The 17,963-nt window shown below is 40.0% G+C and overlaps 1 protein-coding gene across 3 annotated transcripts in view; it reads left to right on the top strand.

The window, feature by feature from the left end:
* Positions 1-13,973, top strand: part of zbtb16a (zinc finger and BTB domain containing 16a) — a 123,244-nt gene extending 109,271 nt beyond the window's left edge. For 2 of the 3 annotated variants that reach the window (XM_056263041.1, XM_056263042.1), the window contains exons 5-7: positions 3,576-3,746; positions 7,858-8,028; positions 9,748-13,973. In XM_056263041.1, coding sequence (XP_056119016.1) covers positions 3,576-3,746; positions 7,858-8,028; positions 9,748-9,977 — 572 coding nt within the window. In that variant the 3' untranslated portion in view covers positions 9,978-13,973. The remainder of the gene's footprint in view (positions 1-3,575; positions 3,747-7,857; positions 8,029-9,747) is intronic. The other variant, XM_056263043.1, reaches the window with a different exon arrangement.
* Positions 13,974-17,963: the final 3,990 nt, after the last annotated feature.

Raw genomic sequence — 17,963 nt, 5'->3', positions numbered from 1 at the left:
ATTCATTCATTCAAAAACACAGATTTATTCAGAAAAAGAGCATTGAATAACGGAGTCTTTGAAAGAGTCATTGAATTGTTCACTCCACCAATTTGTTCAAACACACTTATTCATTCAGGAATGGAATCCATGACTGTCTTTGAATACATCAGTGCATCATTCACTCAAATGATTCATTCAAAACATACTGATTCAGTTAACACGCTGTCGTTGATCGTGGTTTGACTTCATATGGCGCCATTTCTTTAGGCAGAACAAAAATTGACAAAGTAACTGTTGATATTGTCTAAAATCTAAGTTGCTCAATAGTAACTTCATGTTTATTGAACTCTTGTACAAATGTAATCGTGGTTTTATTACAACTCAAATCCATGCTTATTGTTCATTTATTTAATAACTAGCCATGTAACACATGAGGTGAGGTACAGCCAGTTAATCATCGCTGCGAAATAAACCCCTTCAGGGTGATAAAAGACCCATCTGGTGACTGTACAGTTATCCCTCACATGTTTGTATAAGAGTGTGCAATAATATAAAAGCGAAATCCAATACTCTACCAGAACATGCCCATTGCACCACTGCCATCAGTTGCTGTTGATTCACATCACATCAAATATACATCAGATCAAACATCAACATCCTGCATACTGTGTGCTCATCTAGGTAGTGCATTCCAAGTGGAGATGCAGAACAGGTGTGTCATGGTGCCAGGCTCTTCGCTGAGCAACAGGTGACATCACACCTCACTGCAGTGGCAACAGACAGAGCTGCAGGAATTGTATTTCATCAGCACCGGCGAATTGAAACGCAAACTAATTGACTTTGGTCTCACCAGCTTAGAATGGCACTCCTTCTCCATGTGGGGTTTCTCAGAGCTGGCTTCGGCCCTGTGGGAAACTCAGTTACACCGTCTAACTCTCACATTAAGTTTTAATCACAGCCCTGTTCAGTTTGTTTGTGTAAACAGTTGCATTTGTTCTGTACTGAATTCTTAAATGAAATGATAATGGTTGTATGTAAATGAACTTTAAAGCCATCCATTCTAGTGTAATCCTAAAAGTTGGAAAAATCTACTTTTAGCACATTTATCCTTTTTTTTTTTTTCAATCAGATGCTCGCTCGAATGAGAATGTCCCTCCCCCTGCAAACGTGTACATGGCTATAATGTAACCAAAGCCCTTCATTTCTGTATGTCTTGCCCAGACTCCCTGTTGCAACAGCAAATAAGTCAACGCAGAACAGAAACATGCTTTTGTCAAGTGGTTTCAATGGGTCTCTAGGTGATTGTGATTATGTCTAAGTGTTATGTAGCGTACTATGCTAGACATGGTTATCATCTTAGTCGGGGATGATGCAGGCACACATTCTCACACCCATCCTAGAGTTTGGAGGTGTTTGCAGTGGTGAACACAAGCAGAACACCCCCATCACCTAAATGATGTTGCACACCCGCTGTTAAGTAACGGCCAATGCTTCTTTAGGGCCATTAACTTAAAACTGCGATGGAGCCAACTGAGGCCCTTATAAATGGACACAGGAGTGGAGGTAAATTATGCCAAAATTCAGGCAGTAGCAGCCAAAGCCAGTTCTCTATCCAGGTGTCACTTTGTCCAACTCAATTTTGCACTGTAATAGAGGCGAGTGGGTCAGCCACTTTTCTCTCTCTCTCTCTCTCTCTCTCTCTCTCTCTCTCTCTCTCTAGTTCTTTTTCTCTGCCATACCCTTCAGTACCTCACAGAAGAGTTTCTCCCAGCTAGGCCATTTACTTGTGACGCTCTTTACTTCACACCGAGGAACACTTAATTCCAGCTAACACCAATCACATGGACACTGCACTTCCCTTCATGGCTGCCGCTTTATCAACTGTCCCCCCTGCCCTTCTTCTGTTCCCAAAATAGTGTTATTTCTTCAGTGGAAGTGTTCTTACCACTTGAGAAATATGATGCATCAAGGGGTGAACTGTAAGATGTGTTATTTGACTGGTAATGGAAACATAGTCCACCTTTGGGATTGTTTCAAAATATTTTCTAATTAATGCTATTCAGTAAGGACACATGAAGTGACATTTAAATACATTTTTATTGTTACAAAAGATTAATCTTTTATATACATAAAATAAACATTACTTATCCTTAGACTTTTCTACTTATTTGAATGAAATAAAAATAGCATTTTATGTAATTGATCTGAAATGTGGCCAAATCTCCAAATATTGTACCATTTAAAAAAGACATGGGCCCAGAGTGCATGGTCACTGATTGAGCTTTTCTAAAAGGGGAATACTTGAAATGAAAAGTGGGTGAATTATCATCATTAAATCTTTCAGTCTCCACTAATGTGGGATTTTAAGAGCAATCACGGAGCAGCACTGGTGATGTGGCTTAGTCTTTCCCTCCACCTCATCCAGACCCTTGAGCACCCTGGGTCAGAGTCCACCTAACCTCTCGCATTCCTCAGAGCCTTTCCTCCCTACCCCCTGCCCTCTTTCCTCCTGTCACCCTGTCTTTCATCTCCCTCCACCCGCCCCCTTGAAAATTCGCTTTTTATGTTTCTTTACAGCCTTTAGATTTGCCATGAACCTTCCTGAAGCAAACTTGCATTTCACAACCCCAAACTTCTTTGGGATTTTCTTCCTTAATCAATGCCCCCCTCGTTTTCATCGATAAACCGAGAGACGTAAGGAGTCATTAAAGATGGAGACAGCGAGAGGGGGAGGGAGATGGCTGGGCCGAGAGAAAGCCAGAAGGAAGGCTTGTCAGTATTTATTTGCAGAGAAGCAGCAATTTAGCTGCACTGTCTGAGATTTAAGAACAGGAATAGTCGTTTCTCTCGCTCACCTCAAACTCCTCCTCTCATCCTCTCAATCGCTCCCGTCTTTTTCTCCAGCAAATGCTGATTGATCGAGCTTTATGAACATGAGACTGGGGCTCCTCATAGATTTTTAAATTAGTGGCAGCTTTGCCCCAAAGATGTGTTATCGACTCATGAAATAGAAGCGGAGCTTAAAACACTCCCACTTTCCCCAGAGTTTTCTAGAGCCTGATAATTGAAAAAAGTGTGAAGTGTGAGTCTGTGTATTAGAGTTAAGCAAAAAAAGAGAGGGAAAATTGTTCACTTTGCACCTTTATCTCTTTAAACGCATAGGTATAAGTCTGTTTTTTTACGAGGAGATTTCAATGATTTGGTAATATTAATTCTAAGTATCTAACAGCTCTAGTCTTTTTGTCCTTTCAGTTTATCTTTCCGCTGACCTCTTGTGGCACTGTATTATATGTGCATCTCACCGTGTGGTACTGAATGAGATTCTCCTATTGATCCACTGAGACTGAGTGTATTTTTTAAATGAATCATTGTCTCTTTCAGCTTAATTGTCCAGTTTTTGCAGTGAACGTGATTCAGAAGAACCAGAGTTTCTGCACAACATGCATCGCCAAACTAATTTGCACAAATAATGATCGTTTTCTAAAATGGGTCAGACAAATAGAAAATACGCCAGTATTGCTGTGTTTAGCTTGTCAGGACACATACAATGGTGTTGTAAATGCATGCTAACATCTCTCTCTGTCTGTTCTCAGGATCCGATATGGCCATCTTCTGTTTGCTGTGCGGGAAGCGCTTCCAGACGCAGACGGCTCTGCAGCAGCACATGGAGGTCCACGCAGGCGTGCGCAGCTACATCTGCAGCGAGTGCAACCGCACATTTCCCAGCCACACCGCACTCAAGCGCCATCTCCGTTCACATACAGGTCTCTCATCAGCTCTATACTACTTTAGTTTCTGTGTCTTAACGTCACGCATTTGTGCTTAAACAGACAGCCTCAGGAGCCACATTTTTGGAATGAATCAGAAATACTAATTTGATTCTTTGAAGGTTTATGCACATCCGTCAAGCCAAATGATTATACACGCTGAGATGTGATTCACCCTGTAGAGTGTTTAAATCAGGATCCTGGTACAGTCATTGTGTCGGCTTTTTTTCCCACCCGTCATCCCATCACCTTCTGGATGGAGGTGGATGGAATGAAGATAGCAGGCTGAAGTGACATGTCATTTAGCGAAAGGCCACAGCGCTGTGATGGCTTGTGACAGCGCAGATATCACCCTCCCCAGTCGTGCTAGCCCTGCTATATGGCGGTTTCATCCCCATGTGGCCAGGCACGCGGCTGAGCAGATGCGACGACTCGGGAACAGTCTGCATTACTGTCTCCGAATATGAGACACTGGAAATGAATCCCATTTTCTCCAGAAAGCCTTTTTCACCCTTCGTCTCTGACCTTAAATAACAGTCTGATGTGTCAGAGTTGCTTTACTTGGCGGCAGCAGGAATGAATATTTGAAGCGAAAGAGGGAGATGAGCAAAGCCCGCCTGTTTACAGGCTGCCCGGCCGTTATTGGGTGGCTGATGGTACAAGACGGCCAAGCGCTTACTGTACTCACTTGTCCTCGTCGGACTGCACATCGGAGCCGACGCTCCCGCCTGCACGCATAAATGTCAACGGTCTGCTTTGCCGCAGACGAGGCGGAGGGATATAGAGGCTGTGACGCAGCGTCGCGCTAGTTTGAACCCAATTCTCTGTGGGCGTGTATTAAATTACAATAAGCGCTAGCAAGCACCCCGTTTAATGTGATGTGGGGGCTTTTGTCAAGAAACTGAAAGGGAAAAACTGCTATTGGCACTTGCAAAAACCACCGAAAATAAGTCTCTGATTTCTTTTTTAAAGAGGACAAAAAGGAAGACTCACTGCTCGCGTTTAATTCTCCTTTGATCTTCTTAATCTCATTCACAGTGTATTTTTTTAATGCTGGAAACTGAGTCGCAGATATGATAAGCACTGGATATTCCTCAGAGCCGTGTTTCCCAACCCTTTTATCATATTTATTCCCACAACACCATCAATAGGGCTTAAGTACCATTTCATCAAAACCACACCAGAAATTTTTTGACAATTGTGTGTACTTAGTAGTATATCATCTACCATTAACGTAAATACAATTAAAGTCGTAATTATTACATTGATTTACTTTAAAAACAATCACTACTGTGTGTTACTCACCAAGTGGCCTACATACAACTTCGTTTGCCTTTTCAACCATATACTTTCTCAAGACTTTCTCAAAAACTTTTAATTTTGCAGATGTGAAGTTAAGTTCATAAAATGTAGGTAACTTTGTTTAAATGTCGCAGTTCAGTCTGGGAAATTTAAATTTGTACTCATGTTATACATGCAATACTTTGGTTTCTGTGCTTTGTGACGTAAAGGGTGGGGGGATATAGTTAATGGTTTTGAAATGTCGTCCTCAGAAATCTGCTTCTCTCCGATGTCTTTAAATGTCAGCTTTACCATCACAGGAATAAGTTACATTTTAAAATGTATCAAAATAGAAAACAGTTATTTTAAATTTAAATACACCACAATATTGCAGTTTTCATTGCATTTTTGATCAAATAAATTCAGCCTTTGGGGCATTAAATGAAAAGTGCACTAAATACATAAAATTGTAGAATACTATATATTAATTTGACAACCCTTATTTTTGAAGTTGTATTGGTTAAAGTCAGCAAAATCAATGTTTTTTTCTGGGATAAATCACAACTTTGCTGAAGCAGTGGTGCGATAGCTCGACGTATCCCTGATTTCCTCCATGTGTGTGGTGCCCACTCAAAAATAACTTAAATGAGTGATTATGGCCCACACAGTCATTACTCAGTAATTCAAACCCAGTCATACCTTGTCCTAAATGCTGATGCGGAACCAATTTTAACAGGATTTCAGAGAATGATTACATGCGTTTCCGCTGATTTTAGAGAGGAATTTCTTTTCTTGAATGTACTTGCTCATGTACGTTTACAGGCGCACACAGTGTGAGCGAACGCTGGCATCCATTAGGGCTGATAATCATGGCAGCCCCCGCGCTCCCCCCCTCGATTCCGCATGCTGCCGGCCGTGCCTCGTTAATATTCCGTTGTTGTTCTGTGCTTGTGTTTTATTCGGAGCCCATTTTCCATCTGCGGCGGGTGTTTTGTGTTCGCAGCTGTGTTTGATAGTGCAGCCCAGTCGAGACCCTGGCAGTGATGGATCCTTGATTTACGCTGCTTAGCGCATAATGAACTCGGCCCCTGCCTTAATGTAAGCCTTGGTCCTGCCAGGCGGCTGGCGGTGCCCGCAGACCCCGGCCAGGTACGCCACCGCAGCCGTCCCCTGGGGCACGAGGACGCAGGTGGCAGCCCCCAAGCTTCCCAAATGTCTTTCCCGCCCTCTTTGTGCCTCGTAGCCACCAGACTTACACACAGACACAGAAAGGAACCGAAGAACACGCAGTCGGTGACAGCATCTTGATCTATCACCTTGTATCTTTATTGCCTCAAAGCTTAATGTATTCCAAACAAAGCAAAGCCGCCAAACAGAATTTGATAAGCAAATTGCCTTCTGTTTATAGCAGTGACATGCTCCATTTACATAACAGGTAGCCTTAAAAAAAACACCAGGCGATATGAATTTGTGCCTTGTGATATCGAAAGAGTGCTGTCACAAATTATTTCGTCAAATAAAGATTAAAGATGCATTCACCAAAGGGTAGAAACAAGCCTGCGGATTTAACTCATGGTTAGTTTTCTGGAGGCTAGCGCAGATGTCTTCGGTTGAAGAGCCAGCTTAGGCACAATTAAAGTCAGGTGAATTTGGTGCGATTGCTATGCTCGTCGCGTGCCGGAGAGTCAGGGAGCGTGATGGATTGTGATCTCTTCTGCGGAGGAGGCATTTTGAAGCGGCAAATTTCGTTCAGCAACTGATAACTTCATGCACACAAATAAATACTGTCACTTTTATTGATTTCTGAAATGTATGGGGTTTTTTACTGTTTCGTGTCATCGTCTTTTTTTCTCCCTGCATTTTTTTTCTCTCCCATTACTGCCAAAGCGAAGACTGTGGAGCCCGAGCAGCCGTGTAAATGTGGGGCGTTTAGCTGCGTCTCGCCACAAAACGTGCCTGAGGAAATTGACATTGTCTGGTAACGGGAGGCGGCGAGAGTCTGAGCATGACAGTACATAACGAGAAATGCAATTTATTCCCAGGCACGGTGCCGCTCGGACAGCCAGATAATGAAACGCGTAGGTCATAGATGATGACTTAAACCCTTCGCACAGAAGTGAAATGCATTAAATATGGGGAACATTACACGCCTGGCAGAGTCGCGCATCTGTACGGAGAGAGAGTGATGTATGGTTAGCTGATATGGAGACACAGAAACACAATTAGTGCAGAGAGCAGAAAAAGAAACACCCCCGCATATCATAATATCACTGATTACTGACCTCTGGATATCCATTACAGAGCAGGAAGACAGGATGATATAGGCGAGATGACCTATAACAGACAACTGGTGATGGTGTAATGGCTTAATTTAAAATAAATATCATGATCCAGCTGTATATATTGCTTTGTGAATGGAGAAAAATCACTTGGGCTATTGTATAGGAATTTTTTGTTTTGAAATATTTGAAAATTGTCTTTATTTAACTTTTATTCTTCAAGGTTGTTGTTGTTTTTTTTACTTAAATGCATTTTTTTATTGTTTTCTGACATTTTTCTGATACACATTGGAAAATAATTGTGCAAATAATCCATTTCCAATGTGTATCAGTGTAAAACAGAGTATAAAGTCAGTGTAAACACTGTATTTCTTTAGCCCTTTCAAAACACAGTTTGAGTATCACAACCAGCACAACACCGCAACATTGCCATTTGTTGTCACTAGAGAAATGACACCTTTAAGTGTAATTTAAGGGTGAAATAAGGTGATTATTGTTTATGATTACCATTAACTCACATTTACCATACTGACCGGACCTCTGTTCAGCAGGTGACCACCCATTTGAATGCGAGTTCTGCGGTAGCTGCTTCCGAGACGAGAGCACGCTGAAAGGACACAAGCGCATCCACACCGGAGAGAAGCCCTATGAATGTAACGGCTGCGGCAAGAAGTTCAGCCTCAAACACCAGCTAGAGACCCACTACCGTGTCCATACAGGTACTGTGCACTCCTTCCTGTTTATCAAGCCTAGAGAAATGGGAATGTCAACATTATAGACGTCCCTGGTTTTTAGTAACACTTTTGATCCAGTAACATGCCCTACTTAAATCACGTTAAGCGCTACAGAGGTATGTCGCAGCTTTCTGTTATCCTTGTCAGCAGGTGAGCATCATATCAGATCTTTAGATCAGTTCTGCGGCCGATGCCAGTGTAGGCCATGCCTCTGTTTGGCTTCAGACCCGTGTAAAGAGCCCCCTTTCCTCTTGTTAAGGTGATATCTGATTGATTCTCACGTCTTGGCGCTCTGTAAAGCCCACACCAAAGGGCAGGCCATTTCCAGTGCTGTCAGCTCGCTCTTTGACAAGGGGATTAGTGCGGTACTGTAGAGACCAGGTCACACAACGGGCACCAAACTGTCCCCTCCTCTCTGCCACTCAAAAAAACGATACCGTTAAGCCAAACTATCAAGAAAGCCTGTCAAATAATTGCCTTCTTTGGGGTGGGGATGGAGCAAAGCCTCGGCGGCGAACACACAGCTCCCGAGATAACAAGAACAACGACAAGCTCACAGTCAAAGGCCACCGCATGCAAAAAGGGAGCCGCTTGATGAAGCATCGACATTGGCAGCACCGCTGGCTGTCGATGGCCAATCAATAACCCGGCTCCATTTGCAATTCATTATTGCCTGGTTATCTGAGGCTGCCCTGTTTACAGTGCAGTTAAAGTACACTGACCACACGTGCATGTATCACTGGAGTCCCGACGGTTTAATGACCGTCTCATTAGGGCATCTGCATACGCAAACGCAGACGGACGTGACATTGCTCGAACGTCCGAGGTCAAGGTTCCTCAATCCCTCCGTTAAACAGAAGACCTGAGCAAACAACGCAGAGACTTTGCATTTCCCAGGATGCATTTACCCAACACCAGCATTCTTCAATCCTCAACTTATCAATGCTTTCTCTAGTGACATTTTTAAAGGTCAACGTTTAGATGACTTATTTTCACTGTCAGGGGAAATGTGCTGCGCTTTGCGTTACAGTCTCTTTAAGAGGTTTCTGAAATAGCAACTTTCTGAACCAAAGACAAATTTGCTGTTTAACTAAGTGGTTATTTTGTCGTATGCAACATTTACTGCTGTTCCATGTGTTTTTGTTTTGTTTTTTGTTTCTCAGTGCTTCTAAATTGTCGTACCCTTATTCTGTTTTGAGACAATTGAGGAGAAATTAGTTGTATAGACAAACTTCCTAGAATTTGCTAATTAATTTAAAGTATTTTATGCTCACCAAGGCTGAATTTATTTGATAAGAAATACAATTTTAAAAAAAAAAGAGTAATATTGTAAAATATTATTAAAATATATGGATATATTTTAAAATGTATTTTGTAATTCATTTGATCTAGGTAATTAAGCTATGTTGGTTGCACTTTATTTTACTGCAGTGTAGTTACCCAAGAAAGTACTGGTTAATATAAGGTATATACATGGGTTTAGGGTTAGTACCTAGTTATTACCCAGTTATTGTAATTGCTATAAGTACATAGTACGTACATGCGGAACAGGACTCAAAAATAAAGCGCAACCGCAATGTTGGAATGTTGACTGTCCATGCAGATGAATATTCCTGTCTGTTCACAAATATAAAAGCAGAACCCAGTGTACAACATCTCTTGATGTGTCTTGCAAAGTCCTGACATTTTGTATTCTCTGTGCAGGTGAGAAGCCGTTTGAGTGCAAGCTCTGCCACCAGCGCTCCAGGGACTACTCGGCCATGATCAAACACCTGCGCACCCACAACGGAGCCTCTCCGTACCAGTGCACCATCTGCCTGGAATACTGCCCCAGCCTCTCCGCCATGCAGAAGCACATGAAGGGCCACAAGCCTGAAGACATCCCCCCGGACTGGAGGATAGAGAAGACTTACCTGTACCTCTGCTATGTCTGAAGGGGGGGAGATGGTGGGGAGGGAAGGGGAGTGGGAGGGCGAGGGGTTAAAGCACCTGGAAACACAGTCAGGAAATGGACGGATTTGTCGGATGGCAGAAGCAGAAGTGGGAACGGGAACGAGAAAGACAGAAATCTTACCCATCAGTATCGCAAAAAAAAAAAAAAAACCATCATGTTGTAGCCGTTTCTCCGTTCACAGCACGGATCATATAGGAGGTTAATTCTCTACATGTCCACTTAATATACTTAAATATGTCTTATATCAGTCAAACGAACACACTTCAACAATGATCCCTCCTCTTCGTAAGGACGCCCTCTCCTGGTACACGATAGTAGTGTGAACGAGACACAGTGTTTATCTCTGAGTTGCCAGTGCACGAAGCACTTAGATCCGTCAGTGGTAACGTGCCAGTCAGGTACTCCACAGCAAATATGAACCGTCATGTTCATCAGGGTCATTACTGCAAACTGGGACGTAAGCTTCCTGCAAAACGTGTTCACGATGCCCAGCTTGACAGTCAGTGCGTAGATCCCTCCTATATGATTCACATTCATTAAGGGCTTATTGGTTTAACCAGTGTACAAATCAGCTAAGCTCTCAGTACTCTACTTATCAATGTCATTTCACTTTTTTTTTTTTTTTCTCTCGGCATAGCTTCGTACCGCATATTACAAGCTAACTTCACGACGACAGTTTCTGTTTGATGCTGATTTGTCAAGCGCCACATTTCAAGTACATGTTCACGTTAGCTCTTTCTTTGCGCCCAAGTCTGAAAAGCAGTTAACCGTTTGAAACTTGGCAATACATACAGAACATCCATTACACACTAGACATCTAATCAACTGTTTATGCTGTTGTTATAGAGACCAAAATGATGACTAAAGCTGCTTTTGTCAGTGGCTTGTAGACAGAGCGCCACTGTGACGTACAGGGAGGGGCTCGTCCGCACATATCCGTGTGTTCGCAGGCGGTCACAAGGCTCGGGAACGCTGGGATGAAAGAACAGAGCCGATCAACTCTTTTGGTTTGATTCCTTTCGCTTCGTCTGTGTTTCCTGTTATTACCTTGATTTACTTCAGCACATCGTACTTGAATTACCTCGTTTTGTTTTTTTTGTGACCTCATGTACTAGGGTTTTATTTTTTCCTTTGTATATTTGATCGTTTGCTTTGCGTTTGTCCTTCGAGCAGGGGAGATTTGAAGTGGCGTGCGCTTTTAAGTACTTAAGAAATTAAGTGCCATGGTGAAGAGAGATTATTTGTCTTTTTGTTTAGTTTATTATTTTCTTTGCATTAATATTACCAAACTTGGTATTATGTTTTTTTGTTTTTTTTTACTAACCCTGCTTGTTGAAGAGCTTGTGGGTTTGGTTGTTTTTTGTAAGCTACCTCTAAGTTTTGTTTCTTTTGGTTGTTTCGTTTGCAAAAAGCACATTATTATTATTGCGTTTTGCATTATTGCAACTTCATCTCACGCTTTCAAGTGTTGTATGTCGGAAGCGACGAATATGAAAGGGTAAGATTTGCTTATAGGAAAAGTGGATTACAAAAAAAAAGTCATAACTTTCCCTATCAGTCCCCACCCCCACCCCTGTAAATGTTACCTTAAGAGCAGAAAAGAGATTTCTGAAGCCTTAAGTTCGGGGTCGGAGTTGATCTGGGAGGTGCGTATGGAACAAGTGAAGTGTAGTACTTTAAAGTCTGAAAAAAACAAAACAAAATGTTAAACTTGAAAATATGTGAATAGAATTGTAGTTTTGTAATGTGAAAAAAGAAGGTTCACAGAGCGTGAGCCACCGAGAACAGGTCATATGCAGCAGTGCATTGTGCGTTGGACAATTGGGACTGCAAGTGGTAATCAAAGATGAGAGGAAGGAAAAAAAAAAACTCAAATCCTGTCAGTTGACATGTTTCTTTGTATGAGTGTAGTCCTGAGCAAGAGCCAACAGAGGCCATTTGATATATAAAATTGTGATATTTTTGTATTAAGTGTCAGTCCCTTTTTCCATTTGTTGAGGTTGCAGCGGGGCAAAACTTTGTAGTTCTTTTTTTATATCATTATTCTCTGGTTTGAATCGTTTGCCTTGCTCCTCTTCTGTAATGTTGGACAGTGCGTGATCCTATAGTGGTAAATGTTGCTTTCTGGATGTCAATACATTGCAGGTGAAGGACTAAATCAGCCACATTTTCCTTTGTGAAAATGACAACAAACAAACGAAGAAAAAAAAAAAAGAGGTGATGCCAATGATCAATTCCATTGCACACGATCTCTCAAACAAAACAATCAATGTTGCCAACGTTTTGTTTTTTACTTGAAGTGACTAAAAAAAAAAAGAAGGGATGGGAAGACGCATCAAAGGAAACGTAATTGTTGTGTGTCTTGCCGTTGTTTTCTGGAAAACACTGTGAGTTCGGGCATTTTTGCCCCCTGTGAGAATTTTAAAAACTAGCTCCATGAAATAAGGCAGAAATATATATTTTGTTCTGTAAATGGATAATGTCGACTGATGTTAAATGGGTAAAACAGAGTTTTGCTATGTGTGGCAACGATACGAGATATTAAGTCACATGCTAGTGTAACACTTTGATTTTGTATACTTTGCTTTGAGTGTGTTTGAGACTGAAAGAGTGTGTATTGTGTGTGCGTGCGCGTGAGAGCACGTTAGTGTCAAATGCACTAATCTGAAAGTCATGTTCTATGCCACTTTTCTCTCACCATGATTAAAAAAAAAAATATTGGCATTGATATAGTTCTTCCCTCAATGTTCTTCGGATGTTTCTGTAATATCTTTGTGCCTAAATGAAATTGTTCAACAAATTGTTCACATATATCTGCTTAGTTTCTGTATTTTCAAGAAAATTATTGGTGTCTTCAGGGCTCCAGGGGTGCCATGATGATCTCAGATCGATTCACTTGCTTTAATAATTATCATTTGGTCTATTTTCAGTGGTTCCACTGGCGACCGATCGAATGCAACAGCATTGTAGTGTTTTATACACAGTTCACAAAAGACAAGCTAAACATTCCTTGGATAGGAATATGTGCATTTTTCACAATGAATATCCTGCTTTGAGGGGGAAAACTTAATGTTTGAGAATCAAACTTGCTTTCATTTCCTCGTTTTTGTTTTGTTTGTTTTTTTAGCCTCAGCAACAGGTTTGCTGATTAAACCTTTCAACAACGTCCCTTTAACATTCAGCGAGTTGTTGATGGATGCGTTTGTACTGCCCCTACTAGACACGTCTTATTTGTTGTTTAAAGTACTTATGTTAAAGGAACGGTTCGCCACATGTCATCATTGCATCCCTGGAGTTGGCTCACTGTGTTCCAGTGTGGTGTTCTAGAAAGAGTAGCCATTTCATGCTGTGTTGCCATGCATGTGCCATTGAGGTCAAAACTAAACTGTTTGAGTAACAAAGCACCAAGACGTCTTTTTTTTTTTTTTTATATTAGCACTGAGGACCAATTGCCCTGTCGGACCAAGCATAAAGCTTTTTATGTATCAAATCAGTTTCTCTCTTCCCCATCTCTACTGTATCCCCCTCTCCTTTACTGGCTTGTCTGGATTTTCTTTTCTCCCCCAATGTGACAGCACAAGTGCCAGTCCTGTTGCTCTTTAAGAATATAGTGTTTTGTTTCTGGGGTTTTTATTTTTGTTTGTTCTATTATTATTATTTGAATTGTTATAGTTACGTCTACCTCAGCACCTAATCTTAGCCTAATCTTAGAAGGTGCCCAATTTTTTATTTTTTTTTATTTTTTCTGTTTGTTGTCAATTGTACACAGTTTTATTTGCATTAGAGCTTTGCAGCGGTCCTTTGTCTTTTCCAGCAACATGCTATTTTTTGTAGCACTACTTTCTGTATGTTGTGCTACAGATATTGGCATCAGTTCCCTGATGTAGTCTTTCTTTCGGTGTAGGATCAGACACATCTCTTTGTAACATTTCAGTGTTCTCTGATGGAGTGTGAAAAAATAAAGAATTTAAAGAGATTGAATGCTGCAGGTTTTCTTCTCAGTGTTGTCACTAAGTACATTTTGTGCCTTTAATAGTGAAAGATATTTTTTACATCCTACTAACAGTAGATTGTTTTTGTAGTGTTTTTTTTTTTGTATTTTTTTTTATTTATGAGTCTCAAAATAACAATGTTCAGTTGTATTCCTTAAATCTGCAGTTAGAAAAAAAAATAAAAAATGGACTTAAGTTTGTCTGGCCTTTTCATCTGTTCAACTCAGTTATTAATCCTTTATACAACAATTTAAATATTTTGTAATTTATTCACCCTCATGTAGTTTTAAACCAATATGATGGACTGTTTTATGTGGAACACCAAAGGAAATGTTATGTGGAATGTTCAAGATGCCCCTTCTTTATAAAATAAAAAGTGAATGATGACCACAGCTGTAAAACCAAGATTACATAAAAAACGTACATTTACAATCTGAAATAGCATGAACTGCTGCTCCTGGTCACCATCCACTACCATTGTATAGAAGAGAGAAGCGTAAACAATGTACAGTACAGGCTTGGAACGACATGAGGGAGTAAATTATGACAGAATTTTCAAAATTTGAGTTAATTTGCTGTTCATTCATTCATTGTTCATTCTAGGTGTCTTGAAGCCTGTAAAACAAGGTTAGACAGTTTGATTAAACATTACTCGTTAGCAGTGTTGAGGGAAACGAATTACAAGTAATGCAAGTTACGTAATCCGATTACTTTTTTCAAGTAACTAGTTAAGTAATGGATTACTTTTAAATTTACAACAAAATATCGGAGTTACGTTTTCAAAAAAGTAGAGCCTTTTACATTTGCCAAAAATAGAACTTTTGTTTTTATTATTAAAAAAAAAAAAAAAAAAAACCAGCCAAGGTGAGAAAATGGATTTGCAAAAGTAAGAAAATTGAACTAATTAACTAATATTGTAATGCATTACTTTTAAAAGTATCTTCCCCAACACTGCCGATTAGTCTGATTCAGCCTTATTTCTTTTTTGGGGGGGGGAAAGTGAGTAGGACAAGCCTACTAAATAAAAGCTCATGATACATTTTCAGTTAGCACCACCTGCAGCTGAGATGACGGCAAATATCCTATGAACTTTAATATTACAGTTAAAGAGAGTAGGGGGGACAAAACAAGACCGCGAGACAGATCTTAATGCGAATACATTATCCGATAAATCCTTAAGATAGCAAAGTGGAGTCACACAGGTACTCTAAGAGAATACTCTAATCATTAAGAGAACAGGTTCTGTGCCTTCACTGCCTGCTCTCATTACCATTCGGAGGGAAATAGACTGAAACAAAAGCAGTCTCTGCTTCTCTTTTATTCTGGGGGAGACAAGCTGAGAATACAAACCTCAGTGCTTTAGTGAGTCTGCCTGTGTTCATTACATAGAGCTCTGTGTTAATACCAGGAACCATCTGAGCAAATAATGGCAATTCGCTGCTATGCTAATGCTCCCTCTGGTATTGTATCTGTCTAACATTCTCTGTGTGTGTGTGTGTGTTTGAGTTATGATCCTGTTGAACTATTGTAAACATCTGCCAGTGTTAAGGCTAGACACACAGCGAAAGCTCAGCCTAACTGCTGGCAAATTTGTGTATTTCTATTTTTTTTCTGTATTATGTATATGAAAACAGACAAGTTTTATGTCATCCCAAATTACGAACTTATTCATACATTCCACATTATGGAATATTTATATATTATACCATAAGCAGTGGTTCAATAAGTTAGTAATTACTAGCTACTAATTACATCTTCAACAGTGTAATTAGATTCCTGTACTAATTACAATCTAAAAAAATTGCATTACTACTTTCTAAATCTCATATCAACCTTGACCCGTTATAATAATAATAATTCATTACATTTATACAACGCTTTTCTCCTCAACCACCACCAATGTGCAGCATCCACCTGGATGATGCGACGGCAGCCATATTGCGCCAGAACGCCCACCACACACCAGCTTACTGGTGGAGAGGAGACAGTGATGAAGCCAATCAGTATATATGGGGATGATTAGGAGGCCATGATGGACAGAGGCCACTGGGCAAATTTGGCCAGGTTACACCCCTACTGTTTCGAAAGACATTTTTTGGGGATTTTTTGTGACCACATAGTTATACAATACAGAGACAGATATTAACTGCTCTTTTAATTCTTTCAACTAAATAATATAAAATTGCATAAGTTATTCTTGAACTATATATGACTATATAGTATTTAATGCATCAGAATGAACAGTAATTGTAATTAATTACTAAGTAATGCATTATAATGTATACCCAACACTGATAATAAGGAAGAAAGGTAGTAGTCCAGTCATTTTAAGCCAAAATGGGGGTCAACCTTGAACAAATTGCAACAGAAGCAAACTCAACTGATTTTGTATCCTCAATATGTCCTGAGTAAGGACAAAAAAGCCCCGAAGAATCCCATTAGGGGAAAGTTTAGAAAAAGACCCAAATATATCCCATTCATACGCCTATTCATTCTTTTTCTCACGTGAAAAGGGTAAAAATTTTAACCTTTAGATCTCATCATAAAAATCACTGAGTTGATTACTTACATCAAGACAAACAAAAAATGTATTACAAGTTTTTTGCAATTGTTTGTTTACATGGACAAATGGTGTATAATCTAATTGCATATGTGCTAATTTGCATAAATACCCAAACAGATCTAAACATTGGGTATATAGCAGGTGAACATGTCTTGTAGAATTTTGTTGACATATAACAGTAAACTATTTAATATTAAGGTCTGAATGGAACCCATTTAGGCTACCCATGAACATTAATGCAGGAAGAAGTAGTTTAGAAACCAGCCTTTATTAATTATTATGGCAGAGATGGGGATTGGGGCTGGGTCAGTGGGACTGTTTCTGGGGGATGAGTCTGAGGGAAGAACAGGAGACATGGGTAAGGAGAATGCAGAAGACAAAAGGTAGGTGAAATAAAAAGTGTCTGGATCAGAAAAATCTAATTACGTACACAATGCACTCAAAGCCCAAACCCCATCTCTGCCATAATAATTAATAAAGGCTGGTTTCTAAAGTACTACTTCCTGTATTAATGTTCATGGGTAGCCTAAATGGGTTCCATTCAGACCTTAACATTAAGTCTTTTACTGTTATATGTCAACAAGATTAAAAAAAAACATGTTCACCTGCTATACCCAATGTTTAGATCTGTTTGGGTAATTATGCAAATTAATACGCAATTATATTATGCACCGTTTGTCCATGTTAACAAACAATTTCAAAAAACGTATAATACATTTTTCGTTTGTAATCAACTCAGTGATTTTTATGATGAGATCTAAAGGTTAAAATTTTTACCCTTTTCACGTGAGAAAAAGAATGAATAGGCGTATGAATGGGATATATTTGGGTCTTTTTCGAAACTTTCCCCTAATGGGATTCTTCTGGGCTTTTTGTCCTTACTCAGGACATATTGAGGATACAAAATCAGTTGAGTTTGCTTCCGTTGCAATTTGTTCAACCTTTTTTCATAAAATGACTGGACTATAGTCCGAACTAGTAGCCTATATACACTCTTGAACAAAATCTTAAAGGGATACTCCACTTTTTTGGAAATAGGCTCATTTTACAACTCCCCCAGAGTTAAACTGTTGAGTTTTTACCGTTTTTGAATCCATTCAGCCGATCTCCGGTTCTGGCGGTACCACTTTTAGCATAGCTTAGCATACATCATTGGAGTTGACAAGACCATTAGCATTTCTCAAAAAAAAATGACCAAAGAGTTTTGATATTTTTCCTATTTAAAACTTGACTCTTCTGTAGTTACATCGTGCACTAAGACCGACGGAAAATGAAAAGTTGCGATTTTCTAGGCTGGTATGGCTAAGAACTATACTCTCATTCCTGCGTAATAATCAAGAAACTTCACTGCCGTACCATGAGAGCAGCAGGCGTAATGATATGACGCAGCGCCTGAAAATAGGCCACCTTC

This window comes from Rhinichthys klamathensis, unplaced genomic scaffold (genome assembly GCF_029890125.1).
Source record: "Rhinichthys klamathensis goyatoka isolate OS25496 unplaced genomic scaffold, OSU_Roscu_1.1 h1tg000197l_1, whole genome shotgun sequence".
Lineage (NCBI taxonomy): Eukaryota > Metazoa > Chordata > Actinopteri > Cypriniformes > Leuciscidae > Rhinichthys > Rhinichthys klamathensis.
The sequence above is the reverse complement of the archived record's forward strand: the minus strand, read 5'-3'. Positions and strand labels throughout refer to the sequence as shown.